General features: G+C 46.6%; 1 protein-coding gene across 2 annotated transcripts in view; it reads left to right on the top strand.

Moving 5' to 3' along the window:
* Nucleotides 1-6,141: 6,141 nt before the first annotated feature.
* The window catches only part of MAPKAPK2 (MAPK activated protein kinase 2), a 110,947-nt gene continuing 95,365 nt past the window's right edge, over nucleotides 6,142-21,723 (top strand). Inside the window, exon 1 of one of the 2 annotated variants that reach the window (XM_073319764.1) lies at nucleotides 6,142-6,633. In XM_073319764.1, the coding sequence (XP_073175865.1) occupies nucleotides 6,379-6,633 (255 nt within the window). In that variant the 5' untranslated portion in view covers nucleotides 6,142-6,378. The remainder of the gene's footprint in view (nucleotides 6,634-21,723) is intronic. The other variant, XM_073319763.1, reaches the window with a different exon arrangement.

Raw genomic sequence — 21,723 nt, 5'->3', positions numbered from 1 at the left:
GGTTCAACCAGTGACTGTTTTTTTGTGATATGGATACATGTCCACATGGAAATGGACCCTCACGAGACACTTCTTACAGGCCAGCAGACCGCGATAACTTTTGTGCTCTATTGACCAGGGTGATAACTGAACAAACTTACATTTTATAACTAAGGATGAGTGTTTTATTGTTTCGTGTTTCAGTGAATAATAGTGATGCTGTGAGATGAGTGGCTGACAGTGGTTTCATCTGCTGGAATCAGGTGCAAATCCCATTTACTGATGCACCCTTGTTTAGGGATCACAAGTCACTGAGGTTCAAGCTTCCTGTAAAATCAATTTGGCAACGTGCATTGTTTTCATGAAGTCTGTGAGCAACCCCGACAGTGTTAAAAAAAAAATCATTAGACACAGAGGACCAGATCAAGTCAAGCATTGAGGAGCCATGTATAGCTAAACACGGGAGTAGTTTCAGTGGGTAAAATTCTCAAAAGTGCTGAAGTGACTTTGGCTCTGAAAGTCTATTTTCATAAGTGACTTGGGCCTAGATCTTCAAAAGATATTTAGGCTTCTCATTTCCACTGATTTCAGAGGCATCTCACTGTCAAGAATTAGGACTGGCCGCTCCACCTGCCTAGTCTCCAAGAAGCCTATGAACACAGATGAGTCCCAGCAGGGCTGCCTGATTGACCACTCTGTCTGATTGGCTGAGGAAGTCAGCAAGCCCACTCTTAAGCCCAACAGCTGATCTCTGGTAGCTCAATGCATGTCCCTGCAGCTGTGATCGTTCCTGTTTGTCTTGCTCTAGCCCTGAGTCTGCCTTGTTTCCAGCCCTGCTTCCCCACTGGCTTCCCGGCTCTGACTGCTGCCTTTGATTCCTGCCTCCAGGTCCACCCCCTTTGCTCTGGTCACTGGTTTCCTGAATCCAGTGCTGACTCCTGCTCCAACCACTAGGCTTGACTGGCCATGTTGCAGTTTGTGACACTAAGATCCACTAATTTTCAATGATGCTTAGGTTCTTAAATGCCTAAGACCCTTTTGAAAATGGGACTTAGATGTTGAAAATTTTACCTGACTTCAAAGGGGCATAAACATGTGCTTAACTTTAAGCACATGCTTACGTACTCTGCTGGATAAAGGCCTTAATAAGGAACACGGCAGTCTATAATGTAGGCAAGAAATGGATGTAAAACGCCCCTATGATTATCACCTTATTTGGAGTTCTGTGCATGTCCAGCTGGTTTTGAACGTTTACAAAGGTGTGCTTTGTCACAGTTCTGCTCTTGCTTTCCTCATGCTATTCCTGCCTGTGGGCGTAGCTCTTCTTTGTAACCATTAATCTTTTCTGACTCTGGATGTAATAGAGGGGGCTTGGGCGTAACCTAGCACAGCAGGGATGGGCGATATTAATAATGGCAAATGGTGCATTGAACTAAAATGGAATCTACAATTCATTTTGTGAAAAGAAAAATGTAATATTAAACAGTGCAATGGAATGTCCGTCCATTTCGTATAACCCATCGTAATTTAGGGTGAAATTCACTGCTGTGCAGAGCCCAGCCCAAAGCCTAAGATCTCAAAACAGGGCTCAAATGGGAGTTAAGTGGTCCATATAGGCCTTGGGCTGGCTCTCCTCCTTGGATGACATTCCCTGTCTATGCAAGCCACTTTGGATACTGCAACCATGGGTTCTAGTACCAAAATCCCTGAGCGTTTTCTCTGATTCTCATCCAAAGTATGGCCAGCTTTTATGATTTTACAGCAAGTCTTCCAATATTTGGTGTTTTTTCTTAAAACCCCAGCTACTGGAAGCGGGTTATTATGGGAGAATCTCAGCCTTTGTGTAAAAACAAAAATCTCAGTTACTAGCCCTTGTGGATGCAAATGCGACCCTTCCAGGCTCAAACACCAGAAGGGAAATTACCCCACCAAAAAACAACAACAATTATTACTTTTTAAAGCATGATTTTTAGCCAACTTCATGACTTTGGCGGGAGCCTGACTCATGATTCTTGAATGGCTGGGGTTGACTACACAACAGCCATGTCTCTGTGCCCATATTAAGAGCCCTTTGCCATGGTTTGTTTCTTAACCTGGGGCTGATATTCACATGCTACTGTCTTTTCTCCCATTTAAAACTTCCTCTGCAGTGTTAGTGACAAAGACACATCAGCCTTGAACCCCAGATGTGCTGCTGAGCAGTCTGGTTTCATTGTGGCAGGAGAGCCACCTCCAGAAAATTAAGGGCAGGAGCTTAGCGAGGGAAAGTGGACACAGCACCTCTGAATATCAGGCCCACCCAGCATAAATGGTGGAAAGTAAACCAGATTTTAAAAATTCTTGGTTCTCATGGTCTCAGGCAGGAAGGATGGTTCAGGGGTTGGGGCACTAGCCTGGGCCTTAGGAGACCTGGCTTCAGTTCCCTGCTCTGCTACAGACTCCCCGTGTGACCTGGGGTGAGTGGTTTTGGCTACATCTACACTGCAGCTGGGGGTGTGATTTGCAGCACATGTAGAAGACGTACTTGGACAAGGTTTATTCTAGCGGGCTCACTAAAAATAGCACTAAGGACATGGCTGCGCAGGCTGCACAAGTGAGTACATATCCAGGGGGTCAGGTGGGCTTGTGCAGACCACAGTGCTACAGTCTCACTGCTTTTTTTAGCAAGCTAGCCAGATTAAAGCTAGCCCAGGGACATCTCCATGAGCTGCAAAGCACTCCCCAGCTGCCGCGTAAATGTAGTCTTAGTTAGGGATAATAGCACTGTCCTGCCTCACAGGGGTGTTGTGAGGATGAAGACGTTAGACTGTGAGGTGCTCAGAGACTATGCCAATGAGGGTCACCTAAGTACTGTACCATAGATGGTGTTGTGGTTAAGGCACTGCACTGGGACATCTGTGTCTATTCTTCGCTCTGCCTCTCACTGCACATAAGTCACCACAACGCCCTCTGCCTCATTTCCCCATTCTGTACATTAACGCTTCCCTATGTCACAGCTAGGTACGTTCACGACTGTTGGTGAGAGCATCAGGCACCACAGTGATGAGTGCCAGAGTAAATCCTATGAATGAATTAACAGATAAATACAATTAGGTATTATTTAGTGACTCAGATAAGGCGTTTCTTAGATAGAGCTCGGCAGTGACTCTTCTATAGCTGCCACATACCAAATGCTGCTAAGGTACAATCCATTTCACATCCATAAAGGAAAAATCTCTGCTTTCCTTCCCCTTAGCCCCGAATAAAGAACTCTCCACTGGCTCTTGCCAGATGCCAGGCTGCTGAATGATAAGCTGGCTTTCAGCAAGGCCTCCTTATCTGTTTAGCCCCAGTTCTGAGGTGTGTTAGTTTCTTTATTGAATTCTGGACTGATCGTGGAAGCGCAGGTTAATTTGCTATCTGTGGGATGTCCTTTGAAGAACAGGTTTTTTACCTCTTGCCCTTTCCCTGACACTCAGTCTGCCTGCTCCATTTTTCATGTCTCTTCTCTTCATGGGAATTGATTATAGATAAACGCTCATCAAAAAACAGGGCGTTTTGGCAAATGCAATTATTTACCCATTGACATTTTAATTTGTAATGCCGTGGATGCCTTCAGGATACAGGGAAGAAGCTCCAAATGGTGTGAAGCTTGTTAGCTGGATCCCCATGGCGAGCATTCAGAAGCCTGCAGTGCATTGAACTCTCACCATGCATTTTGTTTTTATTGGATAAATAGCAAAATATCCCCTGATTTCACTGTTTCTCATTTCCCGCTTTATATGGGAAGTAGAAAAACAACAAAAGAACATTCAGGGAGGCAAGATGGCTGATGATGTGCTCAGTAATGTGATAGTACAAATAATAAACAATAAGGCCCTCACTGCTGTGGTATCTGACTGCCTCAGAACACCCTTGTGAGGTAAAGAAATACTTTCCCTATTTGACAGATGGGGAACTGAGGCACAGGGCAGATGAAGTGACTTGTCCAAGGTCACACAGAAAGGTCTGTGAGTGATCTGATAGTTGAACCCTTATCTCCTCAAGACCAGATTAGTGCTCTGCCCACGAGACTATCCTTCTACACGAAATGAGATGTAAAGCCTTTCCCCTGAGGGCTGTTAGCTTAAGTTTGGACCGGGATCCAAAAAGGACCTCTACAGGAGCAACGTTTGGTGAGGATCCCTGCCACCCCACCACCAGCATGGAATAAGCTGCAGGGCCCTCCCCCAAATCTGGGGGATCCCTGGTGATTGGCAGAAGCTCTGGCCAACTGCACAGAAGTTCTGTGCCTCTGTGCTGACACTTATTAGCAGTTTTGGGTGCTTGCTGTGCTCTGGTCTCCACAGAAAAGACTCTTCCCTCTAGTCTCCTCATACAGAATCTTTACTCCTGCAGTTGTTCCACCCTGCCAGCTTCCTGTGTGGAGTAACAGAGCATCTTCAGTGCTCATGGCTGTTCTTTCCATGTCTATTGGCAAGCACTCGGCCACAAAGTGAACAACATTGTTTATGAAGGCTGAGCAGAGCTGACAGCTACCAATAGCCTCTCCAGCTTCTCCTGTAATAGCAAGTGTGCAAATATGTGGTATTCTTTCCCCACCTGCTTCAGCCTAGTCTAAAAAATGGCCTTTCTGAAATGCAAAAGGCCTGGGTGCAATGGCATAAGAGTTTTTAATATTTGCCTTTTGCAGTCTTTGTGTTGGTGTAAGGGCAGCATCTACTCCTTGCGCTGTGGGCTTTTTGTATATCAAATGCCACTTATTTTTAATCAACATATGCTTATTTTCAGAGACTCTCCAAAAACTCATTCTTATTCAACTCTCCGGATTTTGATCCTTCACTGGGGGGACACTTGAATGAAAGATTGATGGTACTCATGTATTTTGGGGTGAAATTCATCCCTGTGGTGGGGCCCAGAACAAGGCCTGTGCACCTCTTAAGTCCCCTTTAAGTCCTGTTTTGAGATCGGAACTAATGCACAGTAGTCATACAGACTTTCTGAACAAGGGTCAGTTTTACCCTCTCCTTGTTAAAAGAAAAGGAGTACTTGTGGCACCTTAGAGACTAACCAATTTATCTGAGCATGAGCTTTCGTGAGCTCACGAAAGCTCATGCTCAAATAAATTGGTTAATCTCTAAGGTGCCACAAGTACTCCTTTTCTTTTTGCAAAGACAGACTAACACGGCTGTTACTCTGAAACCTCTCCTTGTTGTTTTCCATTTAATGGTGAACATCTCTGTATTTGGACAAGGCAGTGTGGGCATATGAGAAGGGGTTCTTATTCTAAGTTTGCTTTTGTGTATTGTTTTCTTATTACCATAGCACCAAGGAATCCCAGTCATAGTGCAGGACCCCACTCTGCTCAGTGCAGTACCAGACACAGGACAAAAAGTCAGTGCCCCCCTATACCTTGGCTCTCCCTCCTTCTCTGCCTCCCCTGAGCAAATTTCTCTCCGGTCTTCTTGCTAAAGATTTCCCAAGCTTTCACTGTTGCCCAAATCCCAGCAACTGAGTGATGACCTTGTAACCATCCCTATGGCGCTCAGCATGGGGCCAAGAGGTTTGACCCCATGAAGCTCATTGCAGGATCAGGACCATGGTACAATTCAGATGTGGAATGGTTTGATCAGATGAAGGCCAGTCTCCAGGAAGCACAGATCTCATTGCAAATGCTTTATTCCTTAGAATGGGGGCGGGAGGGGGGGGGGAAGAGATATCTCAAGGAATCCTGGCACCTGGTGATGTTGGAGGAGCCAAGGGAAAGCTGGCAGGTCTGTGGGGGCCTGGGGGAGGGCACTGGGGGATCCTCTCCCCAATCTCCTCGCCTGTGGGTGGCAGGGTGGGGGTAAACACGCACCCCAACCTCTTCAGACTTTTTCAATTCCCCTCAGTTCTTAGGTTCCTTCCCAAAGTGTAACTTCTCTCTCCCCCCCGCCTTTCTTTACTCCTCCCTCCCCATCTCTTCTCCCCTCCTTCCTTCCACCCTCCCTCCTCGGATTGCCCGCCCCTTCACGGAGAGGCAGCCAGTCAAGGCGAGGCTGTGACATCAGTGCCGTGAAACTGACCCGGGGCGGGACTGAGGTTGATACATTGTAGCGATTCCTTTTCCTGTCTTCGGGTTCCAAAGAGCGAACGAGCCAGGCGCGGGGACGAGCCTGGGGAGGGGGTGGGGGGGTTGAGCGGGGGGCAGCAGCGTCTCCCCTTCGGAGACCCGGGGTGGGGTGAGCCCTGAGGGCTCCGAGCCTTCCCCAGGAGAAGGGGCGGTTGTTTCCTCTCTCCCTCTCCCCCCCCCTGCTTTCCAAGCTCTGGGGGATTTAGTTCCCCTCCGCCTGTTGAGAGCAAACTTCCCACTGTGGGGGGAGGAGGGGACTCGGAGCCAAGGGAAGGAGCCGCTGTGGCTGCCCCGGCGTGGCGGCAATGCTGTCCAACTCTCCGAACCCGAATCCGCAGGTGCTGTTCCCCACCCCACCTCCTCCGCCCCCGCCGCCGCCCCAGCAGCACCCCCCGATCCAGCAACAGTTCCCCCAGTTCAACGTGAAATCGGGCCTCCAGATCAAGAAAAATGCTATCACGGATGATTACAAGGTCACCACGCAAGTGCTGGGGCTGGGCATCAACGGGAAAGTTTTGGAAATCTTTAACAAGAAGACTGGGGAGAAATTTGCTCTGAAGGTAAGCGCGCGGGGGGGGCGGGAGAGGGGCTACTGACGCCCCTCTCTCCTCTCCTGATTCCCCATTCCCTCCCCCCGGGTTTGGCTCGGGCTGTGTTTGTAGGAGTGACACAGAAGGCATTGTGCTGTTCGAGTAAAGGGGAAGGTCCCTGCAGTTATGGGGCGGGTTGAGCCCTGGGTGCTCCGTGTAAAAGTGCCGACTGAATTATTTACAGGCTACCTTAAAACTGGCGGACGGACAAGATGGTGCTTTAACTTTGGCCTCGTCAGAGCTCGCTGAGTCCAGCGGTGAACCTCTTCCCCCTGCCGCGGTGTGGGCACAAATTCCCCACTTACTCACTGCGAAGGGCTCTGGGGAAGTTCTGCCTCGGATATCTTTTCCGGAGGGTGGGTGGAGGGGGTTGTTGGATGATCTAATCTCTCTGCCTTTTAAAAAATGAAACTCAGTAATTAATTTCCCCACCCCTTGCAAAACAGGACTTCCCAGCGGGAGAGGAGAAACCCCCAGAGCCTCCTAGGCCTGTTCACGTTGGCTGCGTTTGATAGGGCCGCTTCTCTCTTTCCCCTCAAATCTCTGTGTGTGTTTGTGTGTTAGTTGTGGTTTCCATGGATCCACTGATCAAAGCAGTTTGTGTTTGCAGAGGGAGGAGAGTGTGTGTGCTCTGATTTCTTTCCAGATCCATTATTTTAGTAAAAGGGTGGTGGGAAGGAGAGAGGAAAGAGCAAGGAGCTCCGGTAACTTTGCAGCTGCCCTTAAAGCCTGTGGGCACTTCAGTGATCACTGCAGGGAAGAGTGTATCTTGTAAGAGAAATAAATTCCATTGTGGTTCTGAGAACACAAACGCCACCCTCTTCTGAGGTAGTGTCTGATTGCACTAATTTAGGTTTCTTTCCCCATTTCTGCCCCCCCCCCCCGAATCTTTATTCCAAGTCTGGAATGATTAAAGCAGTTATTTCCCTGGTGTTCTGGTTAGTGATTTTGCCCAAGAGGTCGGACTTGGCTGATACCGCTTAGGAAGAGAGGACTTGAAATTTACCAGCGACAGTTAGTGCTTGACAATGAGGGAATGTTTCTGGTGCTTTGTTACATGTAAATACAAACAAGCAGAATCTGGTTTAGACAAGTGGTCTTTTGGGCTGGGGCAGCACCGGTAATTCAGTCCTTTAAAGGGATTCTATAGAGAGAAGAAAATCATATTATGATGTGTAATAATAAAAATAATTTTAAAAAAATACACCATTAATTTGTTTGTTTTTATTGCATTCAGCTGGGACAATGAAACAGGGATAGTCAGTTTCACTTTCTGGCTTTACTATACTCCATTGTTACTGCTCTGTGTTTCCATCACTTTAGAGGAATGTCTAGTTTCCCCTTAAACTAGTCTTATTAAGAAAGACAAAATTAGGTTGTGTGGCATTTTAATTTAAAACAAAGCAAAATGACATTGGAGAGGGATGCCTTAGTGGCCTTAGCATCAGGTTTGAAATCCATTGAAACCTCCAGACTTGTCGATTTGATTCAGCACGTTTACTCTCTGTGTTTTCTTGGTAAGCCCTTTAAAATTCAAGGTTCTCTGTGTGGGCACTAAAGATCTCGTTGCACTTTGTGTAAACATAGGCGTTTGTCTGGTTTTCCCTGTTTAATTACCCTCCCTGCTCCCCAGTTGTTGTGCAGTGTACTGTACACCAAGCTGCTACCGTTCTCCACCCCAGATGTGGCTATGTTTGTGGAGCTGTATCTGTGTGCGGTAGTCCATAACATGTTTTTGTTTGAAAGGTTTTCCAATACATAAGATATTGTACTAAAATATACATTTTGCATCTAAATAACTTGACAGTTTCCCTGTTTTCAAATGATTATTATTTTTTTTTTTTGGAGTGGGGGTGGGTACTTCTCTGTTAGAGGGATCCTGGGGAAAGTTTAAATGGATTGTCATAGGTAATGCTTAGCACGAGGAAAGATGGGTACAATTTTTCTCCTCCAGCGAAGCTGATCGTTCCGTATCTTAGGCACAACTTGCTCCCACACATTAGCTGTTCAGAAACACTATACGTTATCCTGTTAATTGTGAAGATTAAAAAAAAACCCCAAAACCTCCTGTTTTGACTGCATTTTTTCTTTTTAAGCCAACACATGTGCTTAAAGCCAACAAGTCACTAATCCTAAAATAATAAAGAAGTAGATTATTGACAAAAAATCCTGAATGGCAGATATTTCACTTTTTGGTCTGGAAATAGGGAAGCTTCTCATTCATTGCGGTGTTATGTTTGAGGGTAGACACGGTAATTTTTCCTTTATGTTGTAAATGAGTGGGATCAGCCTCTGTTTTGACAGACATGCTTTTCTCTCCATTAAATTTAAAGTTGACTCAACGACTTAAATAGCAGTTGCTAATACTTTCCTGTGTGAAATAACAAAAGAAGAAGAACTAGAGGGTATGGCATATGGAAAGGGACAGCTTGTGTCAGCAGTCTCCTCATATCAAAATACTGGCTAAGAATAATAGCATAGCCTCTGAGTTCTGATTATCTTGTCAGTCCTGGAGTGTGGTGCAGTAGACGTGTTCAGGATCTAGGTTTGATATATTATTTACATGGGTGTACTTAAAGTGCCTTTTACAACACAGGATTTTTATGCATTAAGAATGGAACGTAAATCACAGACTCTCACTTTTTGCTCAGACCTTGTCCCCTGCTCAGTTTCCCAAGCTCTTTACCATATAATGAGGGACCTTTTTAAGTTGCGGATGTGTGTGGTCCAATCTCCCTGCTTATGAGCTATGTAACAATGCATGAGGAAGGTGCAGAATCAATTCACAGAGGCTAATTCTATTCAATTCAGCTTTGAATTTTTCCTTTGGGAAGTTTTAAAATTTTTATGGTCCATTCTCCGTGTTCGTATGGTGAGGAAAAAGCTTAGCTGAGCCATCAAATGTGTCCGTGTCAGTTCAAAGGGCAGCCCAGTTGCTGCTGTAAACCACTCCTTCCAGGCCCCTAGAAAGTGCTAGGCTGTTAGCTCAGGGACTTAGCAGACCAAACTACACTCTGTCCATCTTGCACTGACAAGTGTGTGAGACATACTCTTGGTTTGTCCAGTGAGTTTTGGATACTTCCTGTCAAGATACAGCCCTAAAAGGTAAACCTCGTTAATAGGACGTTTTGCTCAACTGTAGTGTGTATAGATCAATATGCTACTTTCTATTAGTTGGGGGTGGATCTGTTTATAAAGCTGTAGAGCGTTGTTCAGAACTTCTGAATAACTTTGTATCATCTGGCATACAAACACCATTTGTTGGGGAGGAGTCAACACAGCTTTTGTAAAAGGAAATCATTCCTCACCAATCTATTAGAATTCTTAGAGGGGGATCAACAAGCATGTGTACAATGGTGATCCAGCTGATATAGTGTACTTGGACTTTCAGAAAGCTTTTGACAGGGTCCCACCCCAAAGGTTCTTAAGCTAAGTAAGCTGTCATAGGATAAGAGGGAAGGTCCTCTCATGGGTCAGTAGCTGGTTAAAAGATAGGAAACAAAGGGTAGGAATAAATGGTCAGTTTTCACAGTGGGGAGAGGTAAATATCAGGGTCTCCCCAGGATCTCTATTGGGACCTGTGCAGTTCAAGATGTTCGTAAATGATTGGGAAAAGGGAGTAAACAGTGAGGTGGCGAAGTCTGCAGACGATACAAAATTGCTCAAGATGGTTGAGTCCATAGTTGTCCGGGAAGAGTTACAAAGGGATCTCAAAAAACGGAGTGACTGGGCAACAAAATGGCAGATGCAATTCAGAGTTAATAAGTGCAAAGTAATGCACGTTGGAAGACATAATCCCAGCTATACATACATAATGATGGGGTCTAAATTAGCTTTTAACACTCAAGAAAGAGATCTTGGAGTTATTGTGGATAATTCTCTGAAAATATCTGCTCGTTGTGTACTGTCCATCAAAAAAGTCAGTGGGCTGTTCAGAACCATTAGGAAAGGGATAGATAATAAGATAGAAAATATCATAATGCCACTATATAAATCCATGGTATGCCCACACCTTGAATAGTGTGTGTAGTTCTGGTCACCCCATCTCAAAAACGATATATTAAAATTGGAAAAAGTACGGAGAAGGACAACAGAAACGATGAGGAAGAGCTTCCATATAAGGAGAGATTAAAAAGACTGGGACCGTTCAGTTTAGACAAGAGACGACTAAGGGGGGAAATGATAGAGGTGTCCAAAATCACAAATTGTGGGGAGAAAGTGACAAAGGAAGTGTTGTTTATCCCTTCACATAACACGAGAACCAGGGATCACCCAGTGAAATGAATAGGCTGCAGGTTTAAAACAAACATAAGGAAGTACTTGTTCACACAACACAGTTAACTTGTGGAACTTGTTCCCAAGGAGTATTGTGAAGCCAAAAGTATAATTGGATTAAAAAAACAAATTAGTTAAATTAATGGAGGATAGGTCCATCAGTGGCTATTAGCCAGGATGGTCAGGGATGCAACCCTATGCTCCGGGTGTCCCAAAACCTCTGACTGCCAGGAGCTGGGAGGGGATGACAGGGGATAGATCACTCATAATTGCACTGTTCTGTTCAATCTCGCTGAAGCATCTGGTGCTGGCCACTGTTGAAAACAGGATATTGGGCTAGATGGACTAGTGGTCTGATCTTACGTTTTTATGACTCATTATCTGCATCAGTGTAAGAGGAATAACGGAATAACTTGGATACAAAGAACTGATTGCATCAGGTGTTGCTGTTTCTGGTGACATTAGAAAGAATGCAAGAGGGAGGCCCATAGCCAGAAGCCAAAGGTGAAATTGCTTTGTGCTGTGTGTTAGGTTTTAAGGCGAGCATTTCTATTCTAAACTTTTCTGTTTATATCTCCTGTCCAAAAGGTCATACATATTAACGCAATCTTACAGTGATGGGGAAACAACTGTAAATCTCATTAATATTAAAGACTTCTGGTTCTGTGTGCTCAGGAATTTTGTCCCTCAGGAATTTTGTAAAACCACATATTATAAAACCTCTCTATTCCAAGGTCTTCGATACTTTTATGTTAGGATTTCATTTAGAGATGCACTGCTATAATGTGACCATTCATAGTTCAGTGGGAGGTATATAAACTCCAACAATAGAGAAAATGTAATTTGGGCTCATTCCCCATCTAGTACACGAGTGCTTAGCCAAGGCATTTGATTGCTTAATAAAATAAATTATGTTTCTAGCACATGTTTGTAAGTTACTGGCCTATAGTCTTGTTTGCCTGCACTGTCTAGTTAAAAACAATCGATACTCTTTAACTTCTGACTTATCAGTAGTTATTGTCTAATTGATTAGCGTTTCACTGATCACTGCAGCAGAAAAACATCTCAAGTGGAATCCATAAATTGGCCAGTATTAAAAAGGCATAGCATTGTTTAAATTGGCGAATTAGCATTGGTTCTTAATAGGATTTTAGATTCGGGTGCTTTCTCCTTTAGGGGTTCAGTTCCATAAGGTGCTGGGTGATCTCAGCCCCAGTGAGAAGTGGCAGAACTCAGCAACTCATGGAAAGCTCTTGTCAGCAAGCAGCATGAGGCCCGTTGTGGATTGTTCAGTGATTCGCTCATCAACATCTGGCCGTCTGAGAGCGAAGGGCAATGCAGCTGTGGTCAGCAGTAGGAAACATGAGGTGGTGTCTATATGGGTATATATTTTCTCAGCTCGCTGTGATTTCTTATTAGATGAAAATTAGATTTGGAATTTCTGGAAAACATGTTGTATGTAGCTTTTTGCGGATACAGACCAACACGGCTGCTACTCTGAAACCTGTCTTATTGTATGTAGGTCACTGCTGACTTTACTTGGCTTTGTCCGTTGCAGTTGGGCTGCTGGTGTGATGTGAAGCAGATTGCGGAGGTAGGATAGCGGGCAAGACCTAATTCTGTGTCGCATACTGTAAATTCCACTCCAAGATGTACTTTTAAGCCTAATCTTCAGATGAGATCTGGATTAGTGACTGGCTCCCTTAATGCAGCTTTTTACAAAGAAATTGCAGGTAATCTGGGCTGGAGGCTCAGTTAATGCTGGGTGGACATCAGTGAATCTCTTTCTCTGCCATGTGTTTCACTTGGGGCTCTAGGATGCAGAGCAAGATTCTGCTAATGAAACCTAACCTCTAACATCAACTCTAAGGTAGTTGTCAGCTGGCTGTTGCCATGAAGACTCTGCACAGAACAGTATCTTTGGGAATGTCATGCTTTCAAAGGTAACTCACTAGCATCTGTGGTGCTTTGGAAGCTTCTCCGTGGGACCCCTTTCCATTAATGCCGACACCCACTGAAAATTGGCTGAAGTGGATCAGTTCTTCATTAGTAAGTTTATGCCAGTAAAGTGCATCAGCTGTAGTGCAGTTTGATTCCATCAGATTACATGTCTGGAATGGCTTCCCTGGGGATGAAAGGAGCAAGGTCCAAATACATTAATGGTATTACACTTGGGAGATTCCCATCACCAAAGTGTCTGGGTATGCTTTACAAAGGCAACATGGTCTTGGGAGAGGGCAGAAAACTAGGTGATGGAAGGCTGGTTTCTAGTCCAGGTTCTGCCTCAGACTGTGTGATGTTAGGGAAATTACTTCCTCTCTGCTGCAGTTCTCCTTATGTGCTGTGGGGATGAGGAAACTCACCACTCTCTGTCCAGTATTTTGAGATCTATCGATTTGTCAGTTTTCAGCTCTTCAACTCTTTTCTTCTTCTATAGAAAACCTGAGCAGGAGTTGTCAGGGTTCTTGGCCTTGTCGCGGCTCTTGGGGCCCTTGTACACCCTTCCGCTCGCTAAAGGAACAGCATCCGGGACAGCTGCGGTGTCCTCAATAGTATGGATTGTATACCAGCTGTTTATTGCTTAACATTACCAAACGAATGGAAAAAGCTGCACATTTCCTCTTGTTTCCACTATGGTTCAGCTGAAATGTCTATTAAATTCTTCCCAACCCAAACACACAAGGGTTTTGATCCTAGTTTCTCACTCCACTTTTCAGGATCCTTAGCAACTTCTACCGGCCTCCTAGAGCTGCCCTTTGAGACGTTCCTCAAAGTGGTCATGGATCCAACTAGATTTTTCTTTGTCTGCAGTGCAGAGAGGGTTTTATGGGTGTTTTCTTTCCCCTTAATTAGGTAGTGAATCTGTTAATGCTCCCTATGCTGTGATATAATAAACGTTATGGAACATGATCCAGTAGTTCCCTTGAAGCTATTAGCCTCCAGCAGGACTCAGGTTCTGTTTTTAGCTCAGCTCTGTGCAGAATGTTAACAGAAGGGGCTTCTCTATCAAGGAGTTGCTGGGCCTTGCTTTTGATCGGGAGAACTCTGGAAAATGCTCTGCTGTTTCCTCACTTCATGTTAGGCTCATTGAACATTGTTTTGTAGAGGTTTTATTTTGAAAGCCCTCTCCGCCTTTAAAAAATAGATAATACCAGCCCCCCCAATCTTCTCTTGATTATTTGCTCTAAGGAGCATGAAGCTGAAAAGTAGAATCCTGGCCTCTTCCACTGCCTGCAGGACACTGCAAATAACCATATTGTTTCCACGGATGGTCCTGTGGAAGTTCTCCTCCTCCAAGAGTGGGATTTTTCAAAGTTGCTGAAGGGAGTAAGGCTCCCGGTTCCCATTTGAATTTCAATTGGGATTGGGCACTTTACACCTTTGAAACTCCCAGCCCCAAACTATTAAACCCCTAAGTCTTAGAATATATGAATGTCCGGGGCTAGAGCTCATGGGTGAAGATAATCTCCCTTCTGATGGCCTGCTGCAGGGTGGTCCGTTCAGAGCACTTCTGATACCCTGGCCTTGATGGGAGTTTTGTTTTCTTTTTTTTTTTCCTCACTGTGTAGTTTGGAAAACCAAAAATATCCTCATGTAACACTTTCTTTTTTCAAAACTGTGACAAACACAATTTGGGGTGTTTTTTTTTCTTCCAGGGCAGTGGTTTATCACCTCACTGATTGAAGGTTTCTGCTGATTTGGGTTCTGAGTTCATATCAGTAATTGAGGAGTTGTCATATCCCTTCTAAATTATTATAAATGGTAGCCACTCATTTCCTCGTTTTGAAGGTGTCTGAGTTAAACTGACAAGAGCCAGGCCATGGGGTTGACCGTTGCTCTGCGCTCAGGAATTGGGACCCTAAAGAAACAGCGGAAACTCAGTCCCTTAATTATAATACTTGGCTTTTTTCTAGTGCTTTGTGATGGTTGATTTCAAAGCATTCTCCAAAGGAAGATCAGTATGTCCGTCCCCCTTTTGCAGATGAAGGAAACTGATGCCCAGAGAGGTGAAGTGTCTTTCCCAAGGTTATGCAGGAGTTTGGTAGCAGACTCAGGTTCTGTTTCCATCTCTCCTAGGCCAGTACCCTGTCCACTGGACCATGCTTGGGACGTCTAAACCTAGACTTCACAGAACAGTAGAAAATGCACCATTAAGGAACGGTCCTGCACGGTCCAGGAGAGATGGGCCTTGATAATTTAATAGACCTTTCCTCTAACTTGTACCGTACCGTAAAAGTTATCATAGAGCATGTTGTGTTATTACAGATCTTTGTTGCAGCATGTTTCCTTTTGTCTGAATTTCCTGCTTTCTCATATTCCCTTTTTAAAACTTCCATTACTGTGCAATTCTGATGTGAAAGAGAAGATGTGCAATATCCTACTGATCTCAGCCAGTTGTTCTGAATGGGTAGGGTTGGACCCTCCTTTTTGAAGGGAGCAAATAGGTCAAACTTGACGTAGGCTAGGGCACTAGGGACTTGTTGTCACTCTTTCCTCCCTGTTCTTTAGAGATAAGTGCTTGGTTCTAGACTGACCGCCCTGAAATCTTCTAGGTCACTGCAGAAAGAGTACGACGCAGTGCAGTGCAAGGATCCCCTAGCCGAGTGCCTGCCTTTGCGAAGGGCCACTCCTGGGAGCAAGGGGGTAGTTCCTTGTGCTCATTCCCTTTGGTCTCTTCCTCTGAGTTTGGCAAGAGTGTTAAATCGTGATGGTGATTTTGTGATGTGTATACGTAAGCCTACATGCTGCTTTTGAATGGTGATGACTTGGTTTCTACTGGCTTGGGCTGGATTTATACTCGTGTCCAGAACCCTATCATGTTGGGCTTAATTACAGCTGTTTTTTGTATTCTTCCAACCCTTGCCACTTGGGAAACATTGTGTCGTGGACTTCTGGGTGGGTTGCAAAGAGGAGGGAGGCAAAACTTTCTTCTGTGTAAGCTTTGCCAGCGAGGTGTGAACCAGGTGCACATTTTGCTGGGCTTTCATGAAGTTCCTAGTTAATGCCACGGCTGGTGTCTTAACACACCCGAAGCCCAGCTGGACCTTGTTGAGGCGACATGGATGGGCCTCAGCACTGGATCCGGTGAGTCATTCTCTTACAGAATTGCGACTCCCTTGTGTTTGTCTCAAAAGACAACTCAGGTCAAACAGCTCCAGTAGGGAATGTGGCTGAATGATCCAAATCCAGACCCCCAGCAAGAATAAATATTGTGTACTAATGCAAATTAAACAGCAGGGTCTTCAGACGGCCAGAAGGATGGTCACTTGTGTTTCACGACACAACAAAGTAGAGAGAGTTCTATGATTGTTTTCAAAAGTGCTTACACAGGGAGCCTGTGCAAGAGGTGGGTATTGAATCCAGTTCTCTTGGGCACTAGTCAGTTCTTCGCCAACAAAACCATTCTAGTGTCAGGGGGCTGACCATGCTACAAAAAGCACTTCCAAACCCTTGGACAGAACTTTTTCTGGGCATGTTGGCAAAAGCCCTTCAGAAGGCAAAGCGTAGGGAAGGGGTTTGGCATACAGAACAAGCCAATCTCTCCAGATAAACCCGTTGACATATTATATGTGCCAGGCCACTACTCTGCCTTCCAGAAGGTTTCTGCCAACACACCTGGTCTGGCAAAAGCTCTGCTTATACAAGAGAGTTGGTTGGTTTGTTCTGTGTTGTATTGCACTGGCTCATGCCCTTCTCAGTCAGACAAACTTTACCTCTTGTAAAACGCCGTGTGTGTTTAAAGCATTTTATAAGCAATAGTTGAAAGCTTTATAGAAGCAAGGCCTCTACATGCAATTGAGGGGTGATGGATAAGAACCCATGAAACCAATATGAAAGGAAGGCGCAGACAGGAAACTTGGGGAAACCAAGTTAGTGGCTTCGCTACTCTTTAAAAACCGCCAGGCCTGCCCTCTGGAATGGAACATAAGCCAGTCCCTGGTGGGAGGGGTAAGAGGGAAGTGGCATCCTTAGGTGTATGGGGTTCAGAGTAACCCTTCTGTTGGCACCACAACAGAGCGAGTGTGCACGGCAGTGAAAGAGCTGGTGCTGGAGGTTGAGGAGCTGGAATTCAGTGCCTGGGTTGCTTGCTGTCTGGCACCCTGTGGGGGTTAAAGGGTCACTGCAATAAGTGTCTCGGGGGTCGAGAAATAGAATGCAACAAAACCTCACCAGCCTGTTTAGACACCTTCCCACCACGGAAACATCCAGACTGCAGCTTCGCTGGTTGGTTTATTTAATTGATTTTCAGGCATCTGTGACTAGCTGCTGCTATGGCCTTGGACTCTACTGTCTGAGGGACGCTGACGGGACAGGCCAGGAATAGCGACCTGTATCTTGTTCGGCACGAAAGGAGGGCGTTTTGCCAAACCCAGTGGGCAAGCAGATGGGGCGGGGGCAGGGAGAGGAGAACCCTGCAATAATAGCTAAAGCTGGGGGGCTGCTTTTTAAGGTCCCTATCTGCATTGGGATTTCCCCAGTTACAGCTGTTGGTGCACCAGCCAGGGTTAGCGCTGCTGCTGCTTAGCCCCTTCTTGACATTTCAGTGATGTGCCACTGTGAGGGGCTTGCTCTGGTGACTGATATCATAGAATATCAGGGTTGGAAGGGACCTCAGGAGGTCATCTAGTCCAACCCCCTGCTCAAAACAAGACCAATTCCCAGTTAAATCATCCCAGCCAGGGCTTTGTCAAGCCTGACCTTAAAAACTTCTAAGGAAGGAGATTCTACCACCTCCCTAGGTAACGCATTCCAGTGTTTCACCACCCTCCTAGTGAAAAAGTTTTTCCTAATATCCAACCTAAACCTCCCCCACTGCAACTTGAGACCATTACTCCTTGTTCTGTCCTCTTCTACCACTGAGAATAGTCTAGAACCATCCTCTCTGGAACCACCTCTCAGGTAGTTGAAAGCAGCTATCAAATCCCCCCTCATTCTTCTCTTCTGAAGACTAAACAATCCCAGTTCCCTCAGCCTCTCCTCATAAGTCATGTGTTCCAGACCCCTAATCATTTTTGTTGCCCTTCGCTGGACTCTCTCCAATTTATCCACATCCTTCTTGTAGTGTGGGGCCCAAAACTGGACACAGTACTCCAGATGAGGCCTCACCAATGTCGAATAGAGGGGGACGATCACGTCCCTCGATCTGCTGGCTATGCCCCTACTTATACATCCCAAAATGCCATTGGCCTTCTTGGCAACAAGGGCACACTGCTGACTCATATCCAGCTTCTCGTCCACCGTCACCCCTAGGTCCTTGTCCGCAGAATTGCTGCCTAGCCATTCGGTCCCTAGTCTGTAGCTATGCATTGGGTTCTTCCGTCCTAAGTGCAGGGTCCTGCACTTATCCTTATTGAACCTCATCAGAGTTCTTTTGGCCCAATCCTCCAATTTGTCTAGGTCCCTCTGTATCCTATCATATCCCCCAGTGGTGTTGAGGCCTGAGGCCCCACTCCACGAGGGTCTTCCCCCCTGCCCCCAAATCACACACAAATAGGAAATACAGATCCTGGCTAGCCGTAGTTTCCATGCTGAGCTGCTTTTCGGGGCCCCCCAACCTGAAGCAAATACTCGCCAGCAACCACACCCCAGAACCACTAACCCAGGAACCTATCCTTGCAACAAAGCCCATTGCCAACTGTGTCCACATATCTATTCAGGGGACACCATCACAGAGCCTAATAACATCAGCCACACGATCAGAGGCTCGTTCACCTGCACATCTACCAATGTGATATATGCCACCATGTGCCAGCAATGCCCCTCTGCCATGTACATTCGTCAAACTGGACAGTCTCTATGTAAAAGACAGGTTTCAGAGTAACAGCCGTGTTAGTCTGTATTCGCAAAAAGAAAAGGAGTTCTTGTGGCACCTTAGAGACTAACCAATTTATTAGAGCATAAGCTTTCGTGAGCTACAGCTCACTTCCTCAGATGCATGTGGGGAGATTTATTTACATAGAGAACATGAAACAATGGGTGTTACCATACACACCATGCATCCGATGAAGTGAGCTGTAGCTCACAAAAGCTTATGCTCAAATAAATTTGTTAGTCTCTAAGGTGCCACAAGTACTCCTTTTCTTTTTGCGAATACAGACTAACACGGCTGCTACTCTGAAACCTGTCTTCGGGGCTGTGTTTGCATCAGACCCTGGGGGCTTTCTCTGATCTAGACTTGCTCTCTGTGTTAACGTGATGCTGGGAGAACACAGTGGGGAGGGTCTCTCTCTCTCAGAAATGTTTCCCCTGTTGCCAGTCGAATCAGCTGAGAGTCTTTTCTGAGCTGTTGTCTGGCTCTCTCCATCTCTTCATGCCGGCTTCTCTCCAAGCGGAGCCGGCCCTGTGTGGGGCTTCAGGTTGCGGCATTCAGACTGCATGACCTCACCTCCCAGCTTCCAAGAATACTGCGCTGCCTCCCGTTTTGCCTTGCCATAGTTGTCCGCAGAGCAGGAGAGTGCCGTACTGCCGCGTCCGTGAGCATCCGGCTTGGAGAGGCTCGTGGGCGTAGTCAGGGCTCCCCTCTTCCCCCGCCCCCCCCCACAGCCGAAACCCCAATCCAAGAAGTCCTCACCTGATGTGGGATGGGGAGAAAATGGGACTGCTGACAGGTTGTATGTCACTTTGTCTTTCTCTCCTGCTTGTGTGGGATGGATTTAGGTAGCAGAATGTGAGGCAGGGCTCCCCAGGGAATGTGGTGCAGGCCTCTTCCAGGGCCAGAATGAGCTTGCAGGCTTTTTCTCTTCGGGATGATGTGGATCCACTTAGCTCAGCGCTGATAAGGTGGCCCTGCCACCAGGCACATTATAGAATTTTTAACACAGCTCAAGGGCTGATCCCTAGAGCGCAAATCTGCTCTCCCCTTGCCCCTAAATTATCTGCTAGCCTGGGGTTTCTTGGGCAGTCTTGCCCCATCTCTCTGGGGTTGTGAATTCCTGTTGTCAGAACCTACCCTTGCATGTGTCTGAGTCAGGCGATGTTTATAGGATGAGTGAAGCATGCTTGGAATGTGGCTCAGCTGGTGAAGTTCCTTCTAAGGTGAGAGGCCTATCTGCTTCAAGCATCAGGCCTGGGGTGGTGTGGAGGAGGAGGATGGGCTGCTAGGTTGGTACTGAAAGGCTTGAGGAGTGGTTCCTGGACGGGAGCAGGAAATCTGGAAGCACCGAAGATAATAATAAATTATTCCAGATCTGATCAATTGATGCCAGTGAGGTCTGGGCATGTCCCATGTGCGCTGAAAACGCGTGGATTGCTGGTACTGACTGCAGCCAGGTGTAGTTCAGGAATGCAGTATGGAGCTCCCTTCCCCTCCCCTCTTCTTCTCAGACACGCCCTGCTAGCCATGCTGACTAGCCTTGTGGGGTAACATTTGTAAGAGTGCTGAAGTGATTTAGGACCCAAATTTCCAATGGGAGTTAGGCCCCTTAAGCGCTTTCAAAGGACTGCGGGAAAATTGTTTTCTAAATGGGGAGTTAGAATAAGAACCCCCAGAGTCCTTTTTGCTGGATCTAACTGTGTGGGGACATCATAGAGGTAAATACTGCTATTCAACTGGATTCAGCATAGAGAGCTGGCATCCCTGGAGGGGTCATAAATTCTGATGTCTTTGACAGTGATATGTCTCTTGCTACGATAGCCCAAGATATCTGAGGCTGGTGAATGTCAAGGGCTGTGCCTAAGAGCTTGTCTACATGGCAACACATTGGGTGTGAATTATAGAGCACTGTACGCTACTGTGCTCTTACTGCCCTGTGTCGACCCCGCTGATGAGCTCTAAAAGGTACCTAGTGCATGTTGATGTAGCTCGGTTTGAAACAAGGCTACGTCAACCATCGGCGCAGGAATAGGGGGGCTGGGGACCATGGCCCTCCCACTTTTTGAAAGTGAACAGGCCTGGCCCATCCACCTTTCTCCATGCTGCAGCCCCTCCACCTGCCCCCAGAGGGGGCGGGGGAGTGGGGACGGACGACCCGAGAGCAGTCCCTGGCCTGTGTTCCCAGACCTGGGCTCCCCGCCCAGTGCAAGTGGAGGGTCCGCAGCTCCTCACAGCTGCCTGGCCGCATGACTCTTACCATGGCCGGGCTGCGGCTCTGAGGCCCTGTGCACTGGCCGGAGCCAGGTAGGGGTAAGAGCCGTGTGGGCAGCAGTGGGGAGCTGTGAACCCTCCACCTACCTTGGGTGAGGGGGCCCACAGGCCGGCTCCAGCTTCTGGCTTGGTTGGGGGCTGGGGCCTCAGGTAGAAGGGGCGGGGCTGGGGCCTCAGGTGGAAGGGGTTGGGCTGGGGCCACAGAGGCAACAGAGTAGCTAGGCAGGTGCAAAAACCAAGGCCCCTAGAGCAGTGCTGGTTCTTGAGAAGCACCGTGCTATGCTAGCCTTTCAGTCTGAATTTGGGATCCTGGTACAAATTCATTTGAACCGCATTAGGGACCTAGGCCAGCAGGACATGGTCCTAACACCGGCTCAGTCCGCATCAGCTGGTGAACCCACGTGAGAGCTGGAGCTGTGTTCAAGGCTCAGCTGGAACTGTGCTTAAACATCGTTCTTCGCCATGACTGGAGCTTCAGTACGGATGGGGCCAAAGGAATGTCATGTCCTGCGATGCTCCAGCAGTTCCTTTCATGCACATCTACCCATAATGAACTCCTTTCCAGCGCTGACATGGGCTGCGGATCCACTCCTGACATGCGTGGTGAGAAATTCCCTAGTTTTTCTGTACCCTGTGTCCTAGGTAGACTTCCTTAATAAGGGCTCTGGCTTGGATCTTTAACTTACCTGAGGAGATGGCGA

Source organism: Lepidochelys kempii, chromosome 21 (assembly GCF_965140265.1).
Source record: "Lepidochelys kempii isolate rLepKem1 chromosome 21, rLepKem1.hap2, whole genome shotgun sequence".
Classification (NCBI taxonomy): Eukaryota; Metazoa; Chordata; order Testudines; family Cheloniidae; genus Lepidochelys; species Lepidochelys kempii.
This window is presented reverse-complemented; position numbering and strand designations above follow the sequence as displayed.